At 41.8% G+C, this 21,036-nt stretch overlaps 1 protein-coding gene and 1 long non-coding RNA gene across 2 annotated transcripts; one reads left to right on the top strand and one right to left on the bottom strand.

Annotated features, from left to right (window-relative positions):
* The first annotated feature begins 2,725 nt into the window (after nucleotides 1-2,725).
* Nucleotides 2,726-20,072, top strand: rasl10a (RAS-like, family 10, member A). Its single transcript, XM_040019265.1, has 3 exons — nucleotides 2,726-3,734; nucleotides 14,376-14,500; nucleotides 18,471-20,072. The coding sequence occupies exons 1-3, from the start codon at nucleotides 3,519-3,521 to the stop codon at nucleotides 18,739-18,741; spliced, it is 612 nt and encodes a 203-aa protein (XP_039875199.1). The 5' UTR covers nucleotides 2,726-3,518; the 3' UTR covers nucleotides 18,742-20,072.
* LOC120726034 lies at nucleotides 9,411-12,010 on the bottom strand. Its single transcript, XR_005694273.1, has 2 exons — nucleotides 10,618-12,010; nucleotides 9,411-9,551 (listed from the first exon to the last, which is right to left on the bottom strand). It is a non-coding gene; the product is annotated as an uncharacterized LOC120726034 (long non-coding RNA).
* Nucleotides 20,073-21,036: the final 964 nt, after the last annotated feature.

Genomic DNA, 21,036 nt, shown 5'->3' with positions numbered 1-21,036 from the left:
GCTCTGCTCTGGTGTTGTTGACCGAACGGTGTCCGCAGCTTTGCACACAGAAGTCAACAGACTCAGTTGTGCTCAGCCTCAATCCAGCAGTGAAAGCTGAGGTTTATCCATCAGAGTGCACCCTCCTTTTCCTGAAAGTCCAACCTGCTTTGGAAAGCTTAACCAAGATTTCCTCTGCATGATCCAATTGTGGTCACAAGCACTTCTCAGCTCGGATCTCTGATTGCGTGAATCATAAGGTCAACAGAAATCACTAACCAGAGCAAAGTGAAGCTGTGAACAGTGTCAGACTTTCTTCTGCTGCTGTAATGAATGATCCATAATATTGATCCTGTTACTTTACTGTCTTTTAGTAAACGTCTCCTCTCTATGAGAGCACAGTCATTAACTACCAAATCACAAATGTAATTTGTGTTACTAGCAGGGAAGTAATCACAGTATTTTATCTCTTAAATAGATTTTCTGAAGTGTTGGGAGGAGAAATCCCTTCTTTTAAACTCAGTTCTTTTCTTCTTCTTTTTTCTTTTAAATGTATCCAGATCACTTCCACTATTTATGGTCAGTCCAGGAGTGTCACACTCATTTTAATGTCGTGGACTCAGTTTCAGTGAAGCTATTTGCTCTAAACTGTTCACCTTAGTTTGATTGTAAAAAAGTTTAAATAAATGTTTAATTTCTGAGCTCTCTTAAGAGATAAAGAAGTGCAATTAAAGCAGCAGGTCTTTATTTTATTTTTCTTCAATGTTATAAAGAAATCTTGCTGTGGAAAATCAAAGCAACTTGCAAGTATGGACTGACTGGGATTACACTGTAAGAAATAGAGGTCTTTATCCTAAAGTTAAAAAAACCAAAACAACTGTCACCACCAGAAAATGGTGTTAAAGATGGTGGAAAAGGAACATTTCTGTTATTAAACACTAACACCAACAACTAAAATAAACCTCCATTCACTTAATGCTTTATCTACTACTTTGGCATATGGGGTTACATCTGTCAGTAAGAAGATTGAAACAGATGAAGAGACAGTTAAAGGTATAAAATGTATGTCCTGCTTTTTAGAACTTTCCACATTTTCCAAAATGTAGCTGAGCTGAACAATGTGGCAGCTGGTTCTTATATAGCGCTTATCTACTCTGAGCACTCAGTGCTTCATACAACTTATCTCATTCTCACCCATCCATATAAGTCCTTTCTATCTAGCATTCATACAGCAGACAGCAACTTTGGTTGGTATCCTTCCAAGGATATTTGGTATGGAGTAGCCAGCGACCTGCTCCACCTCCTGATCTACAGCCACCCATTATCAGCTCTTATGTGTTCTGAGAGTAATCTCATACATTCGGCTTACTCTTTATCTTGACATTTTTCAGATTTGGCATTTATCACTCGGTGGCAGCACGTCTATATTCCTCATTTGTGATGTTTGATCATCGATTTTCTGATAAAACATGTTTGGAAAGACAAAAATATCTTTACCACCGTAACAACATACTGTAATTTATTTTAGCTTTAATCTCCTTCTTGTAACACATTTAAATGTGGATTTATTGAGCTTTTTCTTTGAAATATTCTGTTTAAATAACGTTCTTCCCTAGTGTCCTTTTTTAAGACATTTGTTCTGTGATATATTTATTTTATTCAGCCAAGTTGTTTTTCATATTTTAGCTGCTGTAACACGGTCAATTTCCAGCTTTCAGGACAAATAAAGCTTTTATTTTATGTTCATTAAAGTGACTCAAATGCTTTCTACATATTTTAGGCTGCCGAGTTGTCAAACATCTCCTTGGCTGATATTTAACCAACTTCAGCATGTGACACTTGCTTTGTTATTTTTAAAGGTCCTTTTTGTAAATACCCTTTCCAAATTTCCACTAAAACTCTCACCATCGGGTGCATTGTTACCAGTGAGTATGCAGTAAAAGCTTCTGTTCTTTTAACTTTTGATATTTCTTTTTAACTACTCCCATTTCCTCAAGAGCCTTCGCCTATTTTCCATATGTCTATGTCTTATTAGTACCTTTACACATTTCACCAGTAAAACCCTAGAAATTTTGCTCCAACTGATTTGCATTCAGACATGTGTAAGTAAAAAAAACAACCCCACCAACAATAGGTTTGGAAAACTGGATCTAAAACGCTGTTCTTGTTAATAATAAGAACTAATCTGCAGAGGTGTGAACTAAAACATGCAAACTTGAGGTGCAGAGGTGAAACGTCTTCAAGCAACTCAAAGAAGTCCAGACGCTTTTCTTTCCAAGCTCCTTAGACTACGATGACCTGGATGAGTGAGAACCTTCACAGACATAAAACATGCAACCCTTTCACAGAACAGTCTCACACTTCTCTGGAGCTCATCTCAGTTATTCTGAGGAACCATAAACTGAATTGCGTTTATTGCTCAGCTTTGTCTGTGGTGCTCCGCTGTCAGCCGTGATTGATTCGAACACACACCCCCTCGCGTGCCCCGGGACCCTGTCCGGTCATAAGTCACCTCACAGGTATGATGTTCAGTCCTGCGCCGCCTCTCCGTGACCCTGGCGCGGAGATGATGTATAGTGTGTGGCCTCTTCCACAGCTATTTGTTTGCGGCGTATGGGAGCTCAAAGCTTTCGCACGCCTTGTGCACTACGTGATCCTATTGGACGAGCGGGGCAGTGGATATTGCAAATGATGATGGAGAGAGAGGGGGGGGAGAGAGAGGGGGGGGAGAGGGGGGGAGGTGGAGAGCTCCTGTCTTTCCAACGGCAGACACGCAGCGCTCCTTAAGACTCCAGATGCCTTTACAGAATACGCGCCGCTGTTTTCTGTGCGAGTTGCCTCTCCTGTCTTAAATCGATCGTTGTGTTATCGAAAACCAGAAGATTATGGGGATCGCGTATTATGCGGGAACACGTGGAAAGCTTATGAGACGAGCGGCTGCGCGCCCGTCCTCATTGTGATGGAGGAGCGCGGTGGTGCATCGCTGGGGATGAGTGAGAGGTGCGGAGGAGATAATCAACGAAGACACTGAGAGCTGTGCGTTTGGACAAGGTCATCGGAGCCCAGCCTTGGCAGGATTATGTCCATGTGGAGGCGGCAAGGGCGGACTTTTATGCTTCCTCTCCGGGGACGAGGTTGCCTGGGGTGTCCCCTGAAAACCAAGAGTTTCTCTCCTTGCGTTGGCTCACAGAGGCGGCGAAGAGCCCATCTATTGGTGGCTGAGCTGTATTTTTGACCATCTGCGTGTCTTGGAGATAAAAGTTTCCCCGCTCTGCTCGACGGGTGGGTGCTCTATTCTCCCACCGACTCTTCTATTGAACGCAGCTGATTGAACGCAGTTAAGGTGATTTAGTGGGTGCTGGTTAAAGGGGCAGCGGCGGCGGGTGGGTTGAATTCCACCAGAGAAACAGCAAGAAAAAAAAGAAAAGAAAAAAGACAAAGATTTATTTTTTAAAAAGCGGCGGCCAGCTGTGTTTCTGGACTACCACATCTGCCGTTGTTGTCGCCGCTGTCCATGGTGCTGAACTCGGGCTCCAGGAATGGTGGAGACGCTGAGTATCGCAGTGATCGGTGCTCCCGGAGTGGGGAAAACTTCTATAATCCGCCAGTTCATCTATAACGACTTCTCGGAGGTGTACACGCCGACCAGGACCAGATATGTGTACAGACCCTCCGTCATACTGAACGGGAACATGTACGAGCTGAAGATTTTGGACGTCCCGCCGATCTCCTCTTTTCCATCAAGCTCCAGTCAGGTATCACGTCTCTGTCTCGGGAACTTTATCAGAGGAGGATTTAGACAAGCTTAGAGAGGAGGGGGTCCATTCTCTGATTGAACCCGCTTCTCATTTATTTAATCACTGCTTAATCTTACAAGTGCCCGTCTGTTCACAGCCGCTAACATCCCTCAAAGGCAAAAACACCAATTTTATTTATTTCTCTTTCAGTATCAGATGTCCCTAGTCTACTAGTTGCTATGGAGACCTGGCTGACTTAAAGCCTAAGAGCTTCACTTTGGCGTTTTTAAACTCTCTTTGTCTCTGTCTTTCAGCGCGTTTATGAAGACAATATGCAAACTTGCAATATGCAAACTTGCATATTGCAAGTTTGCATATTGTTATGTGTTAATCATAACATGTCTTCTACACACTTCTAAGAAACAGCAGTGCTGCTGCTGATATTTGTGTTGATTCTGCAGCATTGTGCTTCAGGCATGGCCACAGCACCTGGTTAAAACTCCCTTTTTAAAAATAGAGCAGACTGCCCTTTTATTCCTGACCACAGGTCAGATGCCACCCCTCATTAGATGGAGGCACATCTGGTCGCAGGATCATAGCAAGATGAAAAAGCACTGTGAATGCTGCGGCTTTGCAGTCACTTTTTTGGAGCAGATTTTTGGTTTTCTTTATTTCTTGACAAGAATCGAAGGTTCTCGAAACAGTCCTCATGTGGCCATACTGAAAGCATTATTAGATCCTCTAACTTTTTTCACCCTCCCGCCTTACAGATCCTTTGTTAAACAGTCACAACCAAGGAGGAGACCCACAGAGGCTTCAAAACACCACAGACTTCTGAACCTCTGTTTTCAAAAACACAGCCAGTAAAAAATAAGAACAAAAAACCAGAACCAAGGATGTGGGAGAGCTGCTTCACCTGCTTCTTCAGCCTCCTCTAAACACGGCCAGGGCTGCCTCTGTCCAGTAGTATCATGTGAACAAGAAGAGATGAGAGTAGAGGGGAGCTCAAGAAAACACAGAGGTGCTTATCATGCAGTGCCAAACTAAGTGATGGGCGACGAACTCTACAGCCCTGATTTTGTGTAAAAAAATACATTTTTGTGAGGCTTCAACTGTCTGAATCAGTCTAGGGGATAATCTTTTAAATCCTCTTTGTGTTATTATTCCGCTTACCTTGTGTGAATCAGACGTATTAAGCATTGTTTTAGTTGTTTTTTTACATGGAATGAGAAGTGCGTATTTTGGCCCTTAGAGTGAAATCGCATTAAATCCTCTCTTTATTGGAAAGACATCAGCTCTCCGCTTTCCCTTCCCTCTTAGTGGCCAAATGTGGAGAGTAGGATCTGTTACAGCAGCTGAAATCCTTCCAATCTACACATGAGCATGTGAGAACTGCTTTAATATCGCCTTAAAAATGTGACTCTATCCCTCGAGACAAATGATCCCCTTGTTAAAGTCCTCTTTGTCATTTTTCCCAGCCCATTAAGTTGCTGAATATAATGCGTCCCTCTCTTCGTATGCATGTGTGCGGAGCTTGAAACGGCGCATCCCACTGCAAGTCTCTGCTGACGCGAGGCACGTGTTTGACTCCTGTCCACTGTGACCTCATTGGAAAGACCGAAATCTCCAAGGTCACCACAGCAAAGCCATTGATTTGCTGCTGCTGACTGTTTCTCTCCTTCCCTCCCTGTCGGTGTCACAGATAGGCCTCCCAAGAACAGCTGCGGTTATCTACCGCCGGCGAAAGTGCCACTGAGAAAATGAGATCAAGCCAAGCAGGAGACAACAAAAGCACAACGAGAAAGAGAGACCTCCCAAAGTGCTGGTTTTCTGTGCGCTCACAAAGCTGCGGCGTTAACACAGAAAACATCTGACAGGGCAGACAAATCATCTTGTCGGAGTTATACAAAGCTTCCCTACTAGATTTAACATTTTATTGGAAGGTGTTAAGAGTTCTGCAGACTGCTTACGCTACAGATTCCTGCTGGGAAGGCACTGAGTTTCCTTTTTTCCAGCTAAAGTGCTTTGAACCCCCATTAAGCAATAAGCAGGAGCAGCTGCAGGAACAGGGGACGAGGTGCATCTCATGAGTTCAAGTGTCTCAAAGGTTGAGTCACACTTGAGGGGTTTCCTCCTCATTTGATTGTCTTTGGTTAAACATTTCATGCTAATGTCAGAGTGGTGGTGCAGGCTCTTTGTCGAAGGTATACCAGCAGAGAAATCCATTAGGTGAGTGCTGCCACAACATTTCCATCTGACAGATTTACGGTTACTCATTTGCTAAGGAACAACACCTGGAAGGCCCGCTGTGCTTTGTCTCGCTCGTTCTTGCTTCCTCTGGTGCTTCATCCTCTATTCACAGCGAGAGACACGGGGCATTTTCGAGTCACTGCCCTCATCTGCGTTTAACCCCGCGACTACAGAAATGTAACGTGGATCAGGGGCAGTTGGATGTAATGAGGAGTGAGTTGAGCCAGCACAAAGAATCCTGATTGAATTTTACTTGGTGAAGACAGCAAATTAAATAAAAGCACACTTCACTGTTAGAATACAGTCGGGGAATAAGAGAGGAACAAAGGAGAGAGGGGAGGGAGAGAGCGGGAATTTGTTTTGGTCAATTAGAAAGTTTAATGGACACCGTTGAAGCCGGGGTGACCAAATGAGGTTTTATATTGTCCTATAAAATTTGTGATGAATAAGCTGCAGAATAGAGTGAGTCAGTACGCCTCCGCGCTGATGTAGCCCGGCAATTTCTCATCAGTTCGGATTATTTTATAAGAACAGCAGTGGCGTTCTAGCAGGCGACTTGTGACCTCATTTCAACAACATACAGAGACATTAAAAAATCTTTTTTTAATGCTGGAAAGAGGCAAGATTTGTATCATTTTTCCCGTGAAGCTGGGTTGGTGTAATGATTTGTTTGCTTTGTGGTGTGTGTGTCTGTTTCTGAGAGTATTGCATTGAGAGAGCATCTGTCCTGGTGTGTCAATACGATGTGATGACAGATGGATTTAAGCGTGACAGAAGATTCAGCATGATTTTTTCTTGTTCTTTTCTTTTCACTTTCTCTTCTTTTCCCTTTTTGTTCTTGCCATAATGTATCTCCATGACTTCCTCCCACACAAAATGCTCCGTCTCCTGCTCTCTCTGGGCATTTTTCTCAGCTATCTCTGTCAATACTTTCATATATAACAGCGGGGAAACTATCGTATTTCACGCTTGCAGATGCAGCAAGAAAGATATGTGCGTCTGTGAAGTGCACATATCGGTGAAGAGTTAAGTGCTGACAGGATCTGGAAGTGAAACTGAGCACAAATGTATAATAATCATAGTGGATCATTCATTTTTAATTGCATTTCATCTTTTTTTGCTGATATATACACAAATATCATTATACTATCTGCAAAGGCACAGTTTTTGTACTTTTCCCTGTGCACACCTTCACAGTTGATTTTAAATGAAACATCCAGAGGTGATAGAAGTGCAGACTTTTAGCCTTAATTCAAAGGGTTTAACGAAAATGTTGCATTAACAGTTCAGCAGTTACGGTTTATACACAGTCCCTCATTTTCAGTGGCTCACAGTTAGTTCTACATTTGATTGACGAGCGGTTTCATGGCCGGGTGAGGCACGTTCACTTGTTATTTCATAATAAATGAAGCAGATAGAATATCTGAAGTGTTGAATTTGTATTTCGTAGCTTTTCACCGAAATTTTAAATACGAGTCTCAAATAGATGTCGGTGCAAGTGAAAGACATCGTCACTGAAACAGCAAAATTATCCTCTCAGAGAGAGAGCAAAACTCCAGGATCGGCTAAATCAGCAATCTTTTATGCCATTAAAAAATAATAAATGCTCAGAAAAAACACAGAGGATGATTGCAGAATTATTTCCATGGCTAAAGAAACAACTTTATAGCACCTAACAAAATTAAGGATACTCTTAAGGAGGTAGGAGTATTGTTATCGAGGACTACAATCAAGAAACACCTTCATGAATGGAAATACAGAGAATTTACAATAAAGTTCACACAGTTACACTGAGGAACAGGAAGGCCGGATTAGAGTTTGACAGAAAACATCTAGATGATAAAAGATGAAACCAAGATTAACCTGTACTAACATAATAGAAGGAAAAAAGGTCTTGAGGTCTTGTGACCAAGGCCTGCTGGCTGTCCGGCATACAAGGTTAAAAACTAAAGGTGACAGAGCGTTTGTATCTGTGGCTCCCAGACTCTGGAACTCTCTGCCATTGAGTTTGAGATCTGTGGACTCAGTCATTTTTTTTAAGAAGCAGTTAAAGACTTATCTTTTTAAAATTGATCCAAAGGATACCACGTAGAAACATATGCCTGGCAGGGGAACCAGGACACTTTGTTGGTGATGTGATCGCTGAGTGAAGCTGCAGGATTGACTGTGAAGTGTACGGGGCTACACTCTCTGCTCAGATTCAGACAGATGCTACAAAACCCATCGGGCAGAGTTTCACAGCACAAACGGAAAATGACCCAAAGCAAACTGTAAAAGCAACCGAGAGTTTGTCAAAGCAAAGAAATGAGATATCCTTGAATGGCAAGTCTTCACCTGATCTCAGGCCAGCTTTTCAGGTATTAAATACAAAACTCAGAGCAGAGATACTCACACACGAGCAGCAGCCAAAGGCAGCTGTAAAAAAGGCCCTGCATCTCAAGCAAAGAAAGACAGCATTTCCTGATGTCCATGGGTTCCAGACTTCAGGCTGCAAAGAATTAAACAAGTTGGAAACCCTTGTATTTGCACTTATATAAGAATAAAATTAAATCCATTATGGTTGTGTACAGTAGTGTAAAACTGTGCCCAACAAAATATGGACCAGACAAGCCTTGTAGAGATGACTCTAACAAGCTTGATCAGCAAAACACACCCTCATCCTCAGTGCTAATTACTGCCAAGTCAAATCTGAATAAAATGCTGACATTTCACTCAACAAAGCTGAAGCAAAGATTCCTTGAATGGGCTCTTAGTACAGTTAGATTTAATTAATTGTTAAGTACTCGCAAGCCATGTTATTTGTTCTAGATCAGTGATTTGAATTAGAAGTAGCCTAGCATACTAGACAGCTAGCTAACAACCAGTTGGTGTTTCCCCCTCTCATTCAACTATTCCTGTAAAAATGCAAAGTTCAAGTGGTAATAACAACACAGTTGGTGAGTTATATTAAAAATCACCTCTGGTACACTTATTATGAACCTGTACTAATGTAGCACTTTTTCGCTCAAAGCGCTTTCTTACTACAAGCCTCATTCATGCAAGTGCAATGAGAGCTAGTTAAACATTCACACTAGGGGTGGTGGTGGTGTTTGTAGCTCTGGAAGATTTGGAAAGGTTGGCGACTCCATACCTGGCTGCATGCCTAAGAATCATTGGGCAAGTAGCTGGAGCTGAGTTGCTCTCCGATGCGTGAGGAAATCGAACCACTGACCTCTTGATTAGTAGATAACCTGCTCCACCTCCTGAGACACAGTCACCCCAAAGGATGTGAAACATCAGCTACTGAGACTGTAAACCATTTTATTTAAAATTGTATTCATATTTCCATTGACAGTTAGGCCTTTAAATTGTGAGTCTAAGCAGATTAACTTGCTTTTCGAGGCCGCCTCAGTGGGCCTTCAAGTAACTGTACTTCAAGGTGCACTTCAACTGGTTTCATTTTTCAGCCATGGAGGTTGTGCCTCGGGTCAGACCCAGCAATTGGTCTTGATGTTAAGCTTCCAGCTCCTGGCTTTATCTTATTAGTATTTAACAAAGTAGGCAATCTTCTCATCTAACTCTCTGGCAGCAAACATGCAAGGATATCTGTAAGGACAAGAAAGACATAGAGCAACGTTACATATCTCTCAGTTTCCCAATCCAGTCTAATTCTTGAGAATTTCCATTTTTGACCCCTCGCCAGCATCAGCCAGAGTCTCCTTGTCACCTGAACACTGGAGACTTACAACAAAGGGCAATAAATGGTTTTGCTGGTCCAGGTCATTACTTTGAAAAAGGGACTTCCATCCCTAAGGGATGTAATGGATTTTAATTCCAACTCAACCAGCGTGACCTGTGTTTGACATATCTGTAATAGCTCAGCATTGGCCCCAGCCAGGTTACACCGGCCGCCCTCCTGCACTGGATGGAGTATTGATCCATCGCAACCACTCATTACGTTCAAGCTGCCTCCACTAATATCAGAGTCATGGCGGCTTTGCCATAGCCTGCTGAAAACTGACCACGGCCCTGCAGTTGTCAGGGAAACACGCTCTGTTTGGGTCTTGAGGAGCAAAGGACGAGCTGCTCTTTTTCCACGCTGTGGTAAGGCGACCGACTGGAGGACACAGACAGTGGCACCACACTTCACAGTCACGCTCCCGCAAGCACGTTCTCACATCCCGGCGAGCACACACAAATAAACATGCCCGCGTATCAGTGCGCTGCCTTTTCTTTACTGCTCTGTTTTGGCCTGGGCCTCGTGTTTGGGGTTTGGAGAAGTAGTATTGCTGCTTCTGTGCCGGCTCCTCCTCCACATTTAAAAACAGGACTTGGACGACAAAGAGATACGAGATGAAAACACAAGTTGCTATTTTTAGCCCCGCGGGATGTGAGGCTGCAACCACAAGCCACCGTGCGCGCCTTACGTCGTCAGCTGCCTCAGTTATCATGAGCTGTGATGACAGCGAACATCTCTGGTTTGTTCGGGAAACACAACAAATCTTGCACTGGAGCTGTACTGGACACTTTAGGATAGACTCCTGGAAGAAAATGAATTGATGGAAGAAATTAGAAATCATAAAGAAAAAAACCCACTCTTGCTGAAAACACTGTGAAAGACCAGAGAAAACTGCACTTTACAGCAGTTTTCACAACACATCGTCCCACTTACGCTTTTTACTTTTGATGGCAGTGATCTTATTGCCATCTCCGCGCCTGATTGGCTTCATTATCTTCCTGCTGATCTGTGAGGCTGTTTCTGCTCCTTGACACAAACACCCCCTCCAAAATGAATAGAGGCAAAGCGTCCCTCACTGCGTTTTATCATTACAAGTTAGGCTGATCCTCGCCTGTTCCCTCAGCCTCACCTGTCACAAATTATCAGTTCATCTTCATTGTACAGATTAGCTGGACAGCATGTTTAATTTGGATGCAAATCCCCCCCCAAACCTTGACAGCAGTGTAATTATTTTTTTTTTCTATTCACGTTTCTATTTTAGGTTACACAAGCTGTGTAAGTGCTGGAAAAAGTGTAGAGTAAACACCACACGGAAAAAATGACTTAACGCTGTACAAAATACTGTAGCAAATCCATCAACATTGCACTGCTCCACTACGGGGTCACATTAGATTGCATGCTAATTATAAGCATGCAAATTGAAATGGGGCCTGACAATCAGCACTTTGATATGTGAGCTTTCAAAGCAATATGGGCACAACAAGCACGGCTCCAAAGCAGCCAAATCATCATCAGAGCCCCGAGGTTCAGGTGCATCAGTCAAAAAGCATCAAATACATCAGAGCGGAATTTCACTGAAAATCATTGCAGCATAACATAATAAACAGCTTCAGGAGAGGCAGTGATCACATGGGGAAATTGATTTGTGTGTAAATTCTTTTAAAAATGTGTTCACAGGGATTTAAAAAAAACTGTTTTAAAAAAGAGCTCAGGAGGAGCAAATCGAACAGCAGCCACTGTGTGAAGTAAATCTACACTGAGTCTGTGGAAATGTTCCAAGGTTAAATCAGTGATCTTAACAACATAATATAAACTCACTGGCCATTTCATTAGGTATACCTTTTCAAGCGCTCTCAAATCTCTATCGGCCAATCACATGGAAGTGTGTCTATGCATGAAAACATGTTCAAAGCGAGCGTCGGATGGGGAAGAAAGGTGATTGAAGTGACTTTGAACGTGGCATGGTTGTTGCTGTCAGGGTAGTTTGAGTATCTCAGAAAATACTGATCTACTGGGATCTCTGGGGCTTACAGAGAATGGTCAAAAAAGAGAAACTACCCAATAAGCTGCAAGTCTCTGGGTGAAAATCTCTTGTCGATGCCAGAGGTCAGAGCAGGTCAGATGCAGGGAAGAGTGAAAAGTGGGTTAGAAAAGTAAACTGTGTAGTAAAAGATCCAGAGGACTGAATGACAGTAAAGGTTGCACGATCTGATATGGTCGTGTTGGTGTTGTTCCCAGATCAACATAGTAAATGTTGTTCCAGGATCAACATTGCAAGTGACCAATCAGAATGTTGTGGCGTCATACTTTTGCGACTTCAGGAAAAAACGCCGTAAAACAAAAAAACTGTACTTAAGCTGCGAGAAACCGCCTCTGTCCGCCGATCAACGGACCCAGACCCTGACCCTAACCCTTTAATAAACGCTAAGCAGAATTGATATTGTCCTTGCAACATTGGGATTTCATAAATGCACGAATGGCTTGGCGCGCCAAAGAATAACGTCACAACAATGTGATTGGTCACTTGCAACGACACCAACACGACGATATCAGATCATCCGTAAAGGTTTGACTTTTGCCACATTTCTGAGGTGAAGGAAACAAGGTTGGATGAGTTTTAAAATTCAGTTGTTGTTCAAAGATGACACCAATAATCCAAATAGCCGGAAGCTGATATCATTGCACTACCTGATGACACTTTTGAGCTTTGGGAAATATGCCGGTACTTTCCAAGCATGAGACAAATCCAACTTCCTGAAAATCTTTGCTGGTGAATGTGCCAAAACTGATTTCCGATGTTTATATTCATTTTTCCAAATGTATATCTTTGCTTATATTGGTAAATAGACTTTAGTCAACAGAATTTATTAAAGGGTTATATATAAAATTATCTTTATGACATTATTTTACCTACTTCATATCACTCTTTAAAAGTTATATATTTTTAACATCAATGACACTTTTTAGCTGGATAAAGAAAGGATATATAAAACTCACTTTCTACCTTGTGACAGGAACATTATTTGTGGCTCAGAATGATTTGATGACATTGGTTTGACATGTGCTTCACAGATTATAGGCCGACAAGTCATTTACAACAGCTTAAATGTGGGTGACCATCTTTTGGCACAACACCAGAAACTTCAAAGTGATCACAAGAAAAGAGGTCTTGGGCCACACAAGCCCCTTTTAAGATCACAACCTGTGCCGCTTTTCATTTCATTTAAAGGAATATAATAAACCTGAATGTAATGTGTTGACCGGTGAGCTCCAAATGTGGCAGAAAACAGATTTGGGTTTTTATACAGAGCCCAGCTTTCCACGCTTCCAGCATTCATGTTAAGCCAAGCTAAGCAGTTTCTAGTTCCAGCTTCATAGTCATTATTAGTCATTCTCATCCCCAGCTACTAAACTGTATTTCCCCAGATGTTAGACTACATTTGAAAGATCCTCATCACACCGTTGTCTAAAGTGCAATACCGTTTGTGCATTACAGCAGTCTGCATCTAATAAGAACGACCCTGTTTATTGCAAAGTTAATTTCCAGTGTTTGTCTGTTAAATTATATTAAATTGGATTGAATTATGTTTCACTGAACTGAACTGAGGCAGTCTCACAGAGTCTAGGCCCTTCATTAGCAGTGTGTAGGAACACCAGAGGTTATGTCTGCTCATCCCTTGATCCGCTGTTGCCTTTTTCATCTTTTCAACATTCTCCCAGGCCTGCGTTTGTGTTCTCATTTCCTTCCCTCAGTATATCTTTTTTCCCCAGCCCCTGAACTTCCTCTATTTGCCTCTCCCTCTTTTATCAGATCAAATGTTTATACATTAATTTCATGCTGTTACAGGCAGCAGGTCAGCAGTGGTGAGCCCAGTGATACACATTTGGATAGAGGGATGGTTCCTCACGTTTCTATTAAAACTAATGGCCCTCAGTAAGGTGCAAATAGACCCACGTGCACTGTGTGCTTTGATTACATTTTGAATTATGCTTTGAAAACCATTAGCATGAACAAAATGTTGCTTTTTTGCCACATCAGAGCACCACGTTCCCTTTTTTCCTCTCCTGACAGAAGGTTGTGCGTTTTCTTTTCCCCAGCCTCCGTCTTTGTCCTTGAACAGCGTGCAGTGTTTTACTGCGGGGTCATCGTGTTTTATGACTTTGTTCAAAGCTGTAAGATTCCCAGAACCATGTCTGCTCGAGGAATCCATACACTGCACTTTGTAACTGCAAAGGGAAGCAAACTGTGACAGAGCAAAGTTCTGTTACATAAAGAGGAAAAAAAAATTAAGCGAGGCTGATGGGATTATCGTTAGTCTTTTAATCTGTCATGAATCAAAGTATTGGATTGAAATTTCTCTTTGATGATGACGCTGGTGGCAAAGTCATCAGTTTGTCCTGAAGGGGAAATTAATGTCCGCACCCAATTTCACAAGAACGTATTCATGAGCCGATGAGCCATTTCACTCAGAACCACAAATAACCTCATCGTGGCATTTGAGGAAATGTCAGACTTTGACAAAGCCATTAGGACACACTGCCTGGGAACCTTACACATCTGCAAAGTCTTCCATCTAATACGTCAGCATACCCGAGAGACCATGTCAGTTCTTAAGCTTGACTAAAATGGGTCTTGGACGTACTCATATGTTTGTATATTTATGTGTTTCTCTACATATCTGTCCTTTCAGGAATGGCTGGATTTGCGCTGCAGAGGTGTTCGTAATGCCAACGCATACATCCTGGTGTATGACATCTGCTGCGTGGAGAGCTTTGAATACGTCAAAATGATCCGACAGCAGATAGTAGAGAACAGGTATGGTCACAAACACTCTCTGCTGACAAAGCAGATGTTGAACATATGGTCCAAAAGCTTCAAACCAGGACTGTCAAACTCATTGGACATCATGCATCACATACATACAGCCTGCTTTGATCTTAAGTGGGCCAGACCAGTGAAACTACATGATAAATGTATGAAATTACAGAAAAATGTTTAGTGGTAGTTAATTTACCAGACTCTCCTTCGATTTTTATTTTATTTTAAAATATTAAAGTTTTGCTAAAGTTTTGTTTTATTTTAAAATATTAAGCTTTTTTTAATTTACAAAACAGAGATTTTCCTGTAAATTAATCATTTATCTTTTTTTTGGGGGGGGGGGGGGATCTTTTTCCATTGGAAATTCTTCGTCCTGGGCCTTGTGTTTGACACCCGTGCTTTAAACCCTATATTTAATTGAAAACTGAACCACAATGACGCTGTCAAGACTCACAGGCATTACTGTTTTCTAATTTAAAAAAAAAAATCTAGGACAGGGACAACAAAAGACCAGAAATATTACGTAATGCTGAAAAAAAAAAAAAGCTGTTGGAACATCTCAGAGCTAATTAGGTTAATTAGCAACAGGTCAGTAACATAAAAGAGCATCCCACAGAGGCTGAGCCTTTCAGAACTGAGAATTAAGAGGACGGTGGGTTTACCACCCTTTTTTTTTTTAAAACAAATAAATGCATAAGAATAATGTTTAGAACATAAAAATTACAACACATTTGGGGGATTTTATCATCAAAGTACAAAATACCAAAAAATAAAGGCCCAGCATGTGAAAATGTGGAAAAGAAAGTTTTAGCTTGTAGAGCCACCTTTAGCAGCAACAACATAAAGTAATAGTTTTCTGTGGGATTTTTATACAGAGCCCAGCAGGCTCTCACTTTGACTTTTTTTTTAACTTTAGCTCCACTCTTCTTTACAACTTTGCTTCAGTTCATTGAGGTTTGTTAGCATTAGCTCTGTCAAGAGTCTACCACAGCAGTTCAATCAGGTTGAGGTCTACGCTTTGCCTGGAACATTGCAGAACTTTGTTTCTGTTCTTTTTCAGACATTCTGTTGTAAATTTGCTGCTTTGCTTGGGATCGTTGTCCTGTTGCATGGCCCAATTCCAGGCAAGCTTTAGCTGTTGGAAGACTGCATCTAGAATACTTTTCTACTGAATACTGAGTCATTGATTGCAAGGTAAAACAAGCCCAAGGTGTCACTTGACGGTTGTACTAACTAGAATTTGTCAAGGTTTCCCTGAACATTGCACAGTCTGACCTTGGAGTGAAATTGGTCAGACATACGCTCCTGGAAAGACTGTGACATTGTCTTAACAAACAGCTACATTTGACTAGCAGCACCTGGTTGTTTCTTACCATCTTAATTCCAGTGGAAGCAGTAATGATGTTTAGTTTTTCACAGAAATTCTAGTGTAGTCGAGTCATGCATAGGATTGGACTATTCAGATTGTTATCAGTGCACAGCTTAAAAAGCCAACATCCATACTGTAATCGTATAGAAGATCATTAGTGCACATGCCATAAGTAACTTACACCTTTGAAGGCTCCGTATGCACGTTTTGGAGCAACGTGTGCTGCCATCCAGAGGGGGTGTTTCTCAGGAAAGGCCTTGTTTATTTCATAAAGACAGTGCGAAACCAAATTCCACTTGTATTACGGCAACATGGCTGCATAGAAAGATAGAGGCAACAAAGTATTAAACATGCTCCTGTCTCAACCTTTTAAAAAATATGTTGCTGAAATCAAATTCAATAAAAAAAAAATTATTTCAACAATTCATGTGTTGTTTTTGTGCTGTTTTCATTTGAATATAAGTTTGAATGATTTGCATTTCATTTTTAACTAAATGTAATACAACAATCCTGCTTTTTTTGTTAAACCGCTGACACACAGCTTGTTATCCTTCACTGATGATTTGTAATGAAATCATCCCGTCACCCGTCTGAAGACAGCACACAATTTCACAGCCTGTCACAAAGCTGTACAATTACATGATGGTGACAGTGATTTTTAGGCTTCTTGTGGTGGTATCTTTCAATTTAGCGTGCGCGCTCGTCGTGATGACAGTTCACTGTCTGATGACATTTGATTCTTGTGTGATGCCTAAACCCACACTAGTAATTTAAAGGCTATGGGACAGTCGTACATTTAGTGCACAGAAGGCCCACAGATAACATACAGTAAATGCTTTCTGGATTTGCTTTGCACCTGCTGCATATGGGGCCAGAAATCCCTCGCTCTCCAGTCGTCAGCTGCATGCATATATTTACATATAGAAAGGTGCATTGGGTGGCTTCATTTGTTTGCCATGTTGTACAACACCAAACTGCCTCTCCACAGTTGATGCCCACTTTCTCGCAGCTCTGAACGTGTAACCACGAATGTTTATGATCTAAGACAGAAACCCATTATCCCCAGCAACTATGGAAGAAATGGTGAATGTGAGAGGAATAGACAATAGGGGAAAATGTGCAATCATGGAGAGTCTAACATCTGACTGGAGAAGGAAAGGAAAGGAAAGGAAAGGGAGGAGAAGGGGGCAGATACTGTAAGAGGAATCATTAATAATCGAGTTTTGGAGGAGTTTTTTTTACTCTGTGTGTCAGCTGTTGAAAAAAAAAAAGTCTATTGTTGAAATGTTCCTCAGAAGTCTTTTATTATTCTGGTTCCCACTAACAAGGAGCCTACCTTCAGTTCAGTGAGGCTTGTGACAGTGTTGTGTCCTTCCATCATTCCTACCCCCCCCATTCTCATGAAGGGATGCACGCACACCGCCTCCCACATTCAGTACACCTCATTGTGCACAAGTAGTCAAGCCCGAGCAGATATGCAAGGAGATATTTTTAAGGCTGTTATGTGAGCACAACCTGTGAAAAGGAGAAAAGTGAGATGATTGCTGCGGTGTGGTTGTTCAGCTCCCAAGTTTTGAGAACTTCGCCTCGGGGCTTGAAAATTGCACCGCTCATCTCTCTCAGGCTGCATCGCCTTCTCTTCGGCGAGCCATTTTGTCCATCTGTCGAGGCAGACGTGCAAATATGCAAAAGTATGCAAAAGTCTTTGTCATACAAAAAAAGCCATCATTCGTTCTGAGAGAAAGAGCTAAGTTGTTAAGGCAGCTGTTTAAACAGTTTATACACTTGTCTTTTCTACATGTTCTGAGTTCAACATCGGTTGTTACAGCTTTTCCTAAATAGTTTATATTCTAAGGCTTTTTTAAAATTATTATTACAAATCATTAACCCAATGACCTTGCCTCCTAAATAAGCAGCAAAATTAATATTATTGTTATCATCAACATTTCATTTTACTCTAAACTCCTGCAGCTTAATTTCCCACACTGCTGCACTAAACTTCTTTTCATTTCAACACTTCTAAACCATCACTAATCACGGTTAATTGTGGTCGACTTGAAGAGGTGCTGTATGTTTTTCATTAGTGCTGCAGGACTAATCTTTATATTTGCAGGTCTTACCTTTAATAATCTGCACGTCCTCTACAGAGAAGATAACTGTCAGTATGATGAGAAGGGCGCCTAGGTTGTTAGTGTAACATATCGGGGATATTTATATATTAGAGTAGTTTTGTAATATATTTTATTATTTATTATTGGTACTTTAACTTGTTCTTTACTGCCTTCGCGCAACTGTGACCACATAAATTCCATTGGGATTAATAAAGTATTCTGATTTTGCTTCTGAGTTAGAATTTTATAACACATCCCTCCGGCTTGCCGTACATTTTCCCACTCAATAATGCTGTAAAGCCCTCACTGCAGCATGCGGTGGGAGGCCCCTTGAGCCTGTGAGTTTTAATCCTCCAGTCCACCCCCACACACCTCAGAAGGAAGGGAAAACTATGCAGAGACAACAGCTGTGACAAACACCAACACGATGGCTTTGCTGGGTTTAAAAAAATAAATAACACAACCTTCTTTTCTCATACTCCTGCAGGGAAGGTAGCAGCAGCGAGGTGCCAATCCTGGTGGTGGGTAACAAGAGAGATCTGCAGCGTCAGCGCTTCATGCCTCGCAGGGCCGTGTCGGTTCTGGTGAAGAAGACATGGAAGTGCGGTTATGTGGAGTGCTCTGCCAAGTTTAACTGGCACGTAGTCCTGCTCTTCAAGGAGCTGCTGGGGATTGCTGTGGCACGGGGGATGCGCCAGAACCACACCTCCATTCGTTTGCAGGGGGCGCTACAGAGGAATCGCTGCACCATCATGTGACCCTCAGAGCTCCCTCCACCCCTGCCAACTCAGGAGTGGAGCGGCAGCAGAGAGAAGGACTTTCTATCAAAATGGCTGGGAAAAATAACCCCGTGGCCTCCTGCTTTACTGAGCTGATTTTTCTTAATGAGGTTTATTAGACTCGTGCGCTGTAAAAGACACTCAAATTACACACATGGTCATCCAACCACTTCCTAGTCAACTGTGTAGAAACAAGGAAGGAAATGGGAAAAAGAAAGCAGGTGACAAACAATACAAAAAGCATAGCACAGATATGTTTCTCACATCACAGGTCAACATTTCAGGCTGCGCTTCCCAATATGAAAGGTCTGTCGCTGGGCCTGACAGGGCAGAAGCTGTGTTTGTGACAGTCAAAGCGGACAGGCAGCAATATCATCCAGTCTTCCTTTTGAATTTGCCACACTCTGTAAGGTCAAAAGCAGAAGCTCACATCTAACATCACTGGATTTATTGGGATTTGTGCATGAGACCGACAGGCAAAAAGATGGAAACGATAAAAAGTGAGCGCGCTCATTTTCTGCGCAGGTTATCTCAAAAAGTACATAGATAGATATGGTTAGGTGGTGTTTAATTTTAGATTCTGAGAAGTAGCCTGCATTTTTGTTCTCTCCCCCATCCTCTATTAGAATCTTGGCCGACAGTAAAAGCTGCTTGTTCACAGAAAGGCTGTTTTAAGGTTGTCTTGCAGCAGAAAATGCTGCAGTCCCTTATCATGTACTGTAGGACTTTAATCTGCTCCCTCCCCTCACTCAGTGTCTGTTTCTGATGAATACATTAAATCCAGGGAATGGGGAACCAGCAGGAGGCTCCGGAGCCTGAAACAAGAACCTGTGTGTGGAGTGCGTGTGTGTCTGTGTGTGTGTGTGTGAGAGAGAGAGAGAGGGAGAGGCAGGTTTATAGTTGACATTCAGGCAAGCAAAGGACAGACGCGACAAGATAACAGACAGATGTTGAAGCACTGGATTAGAAAGGAGCAATAAACACACACAGGGATGTCCAGACTGACTATATGTGCCACATTATTATATTAAAAATGCCTCGCCACACACAGTCAATGTAATCCACTTGCGCTCCAGCAGAAATACACACGCAGAACTCAGTGGCTTCCGTATCAATATGTGAATACTATCTAATTGGTCATATCGTGAAATTAACAGCAACTCTTTTCATTTCATTAGGCTGAGGTATGTGAATATGCCAGCACTGAAAGCAAGCAGATCTATTGTATATACACGACTGATTCATAGACTAATTGAGTTGCATGCTTTTGTTGGTAGAGCCAACGGGTCAGGGTTTAATTGCACTGATGTGAAAATGTGATACTGTGTTTAATTTTTGTAATACATGGTTTTTTGACGCTGTAATGAGCAACTGAGTGGAGTGAATGTGGTCGTTTTTCACCGGCATGTGAGAGCACAAGCTCACGATACTCTACCAAGGTGTATTGTTGAACCCTTCAGTCAGGCCAAATGGCTGTGTTAGATTTTTTGTTTGTTTGTTTGTTTTTCTAGTTGGAAAAAAAAGAGAAATATGTAGCAGAGATAAACTAGAAAGCAACTGCGTGTAGCATGAGTTCTCATCATTTCGTTTGTGTGCATTTTCAAATAAAAAGGGCTACTGTTTTTTATCACATACATCACTTGTGTTGTGTTATTTTTACAGTGTCAGTACTGTAAGTAATTTTGTTTGGCTTTTGGTTGCTTTTTGTTTTGTTTGTTCTTTCTGACACATGATTATTAAAAGCATTTGAGAACAACAACCTTGCTCTGGTCCCTTTTTTTTCTCCATGTGTTTTTCATGGCTTCACCACATTAGGATCATTTCTACAACATTGCCATCTTGTGGTAAAGCGATGTTATCAGGAACCACATCAGAAGCATCAAACACACTTCCAGTTACTGGATTTTTGCTCGAACATGTGTCTGACGCCCCCCCCCCCACACACACACACACACTAGTTTTAACCAACTCAGTTCGTTTAAGGTGGCATTGTGATGATATATTCAGTCTAGATGGACTGAAAATTAACTGAATAAATGTTTCTGTACTTTAAAAGGAGGCCTGCTGTACTGAAAGACATGCATTTTCCAAGAGGGACCTGACTAAATACAACACATAACAATATGACAAGTAAAGAAAGACATACACCTGACATTCAGTACACACAGTTGAACACAAACATGCAAATCATATAACAGATAAATAACAGATCATTACAAAAGCAGTCACACTGACCAAAAGAGCTATTCTCTCGCTCCTTCTGTAGGATATTAT

This window comes from Simochromis diagramma, unplaced genomic scaffold, assembly GCF_900408965.1.
Source record: "Simochromis diagramma unplaced genomic scaffold, fSimDia1.1 OVJJ01000822.1, whole genome shotgun sequence".
NCBI classification, from domain to species: Eukaryota; Metazoa; Chordata; class Actinopteri; order Cichliformes; family Cichlidae; genus Simochromis; species Simochromis diagramma.
This window is presented reverse-complemented; position numbering and strand designations above follow the sequence as displayed.

What these genes read in the sequence shown, in the direction of transcription:
- rasl10a (XM_040019265.1), top strand. Translation starts at nt 3,519, where the DNA reads ATGGTGGAGACGCTGAGTATCGCAGTGATCGGTGCTCCCGGAGTGGGG. An exon ending in TTCCATCAAGCTCCAGTCAG is followed by an intron (nt 3,735 to 14,375) that starts GTATCACGTCTC and finishes CTGTCCTTTCAG; the next exon opens with GAATGGCTGGATTTGCGCTG. An exon ending in CAGCAGATAGTAGAGAACAG is followed by an intron (nt 14,501 to 18,470) that starts GTATGGTCACAA and finishes ATACTCCTGCAG; the next exon opens with GGAAGGTAGCAGCAGCGAGG.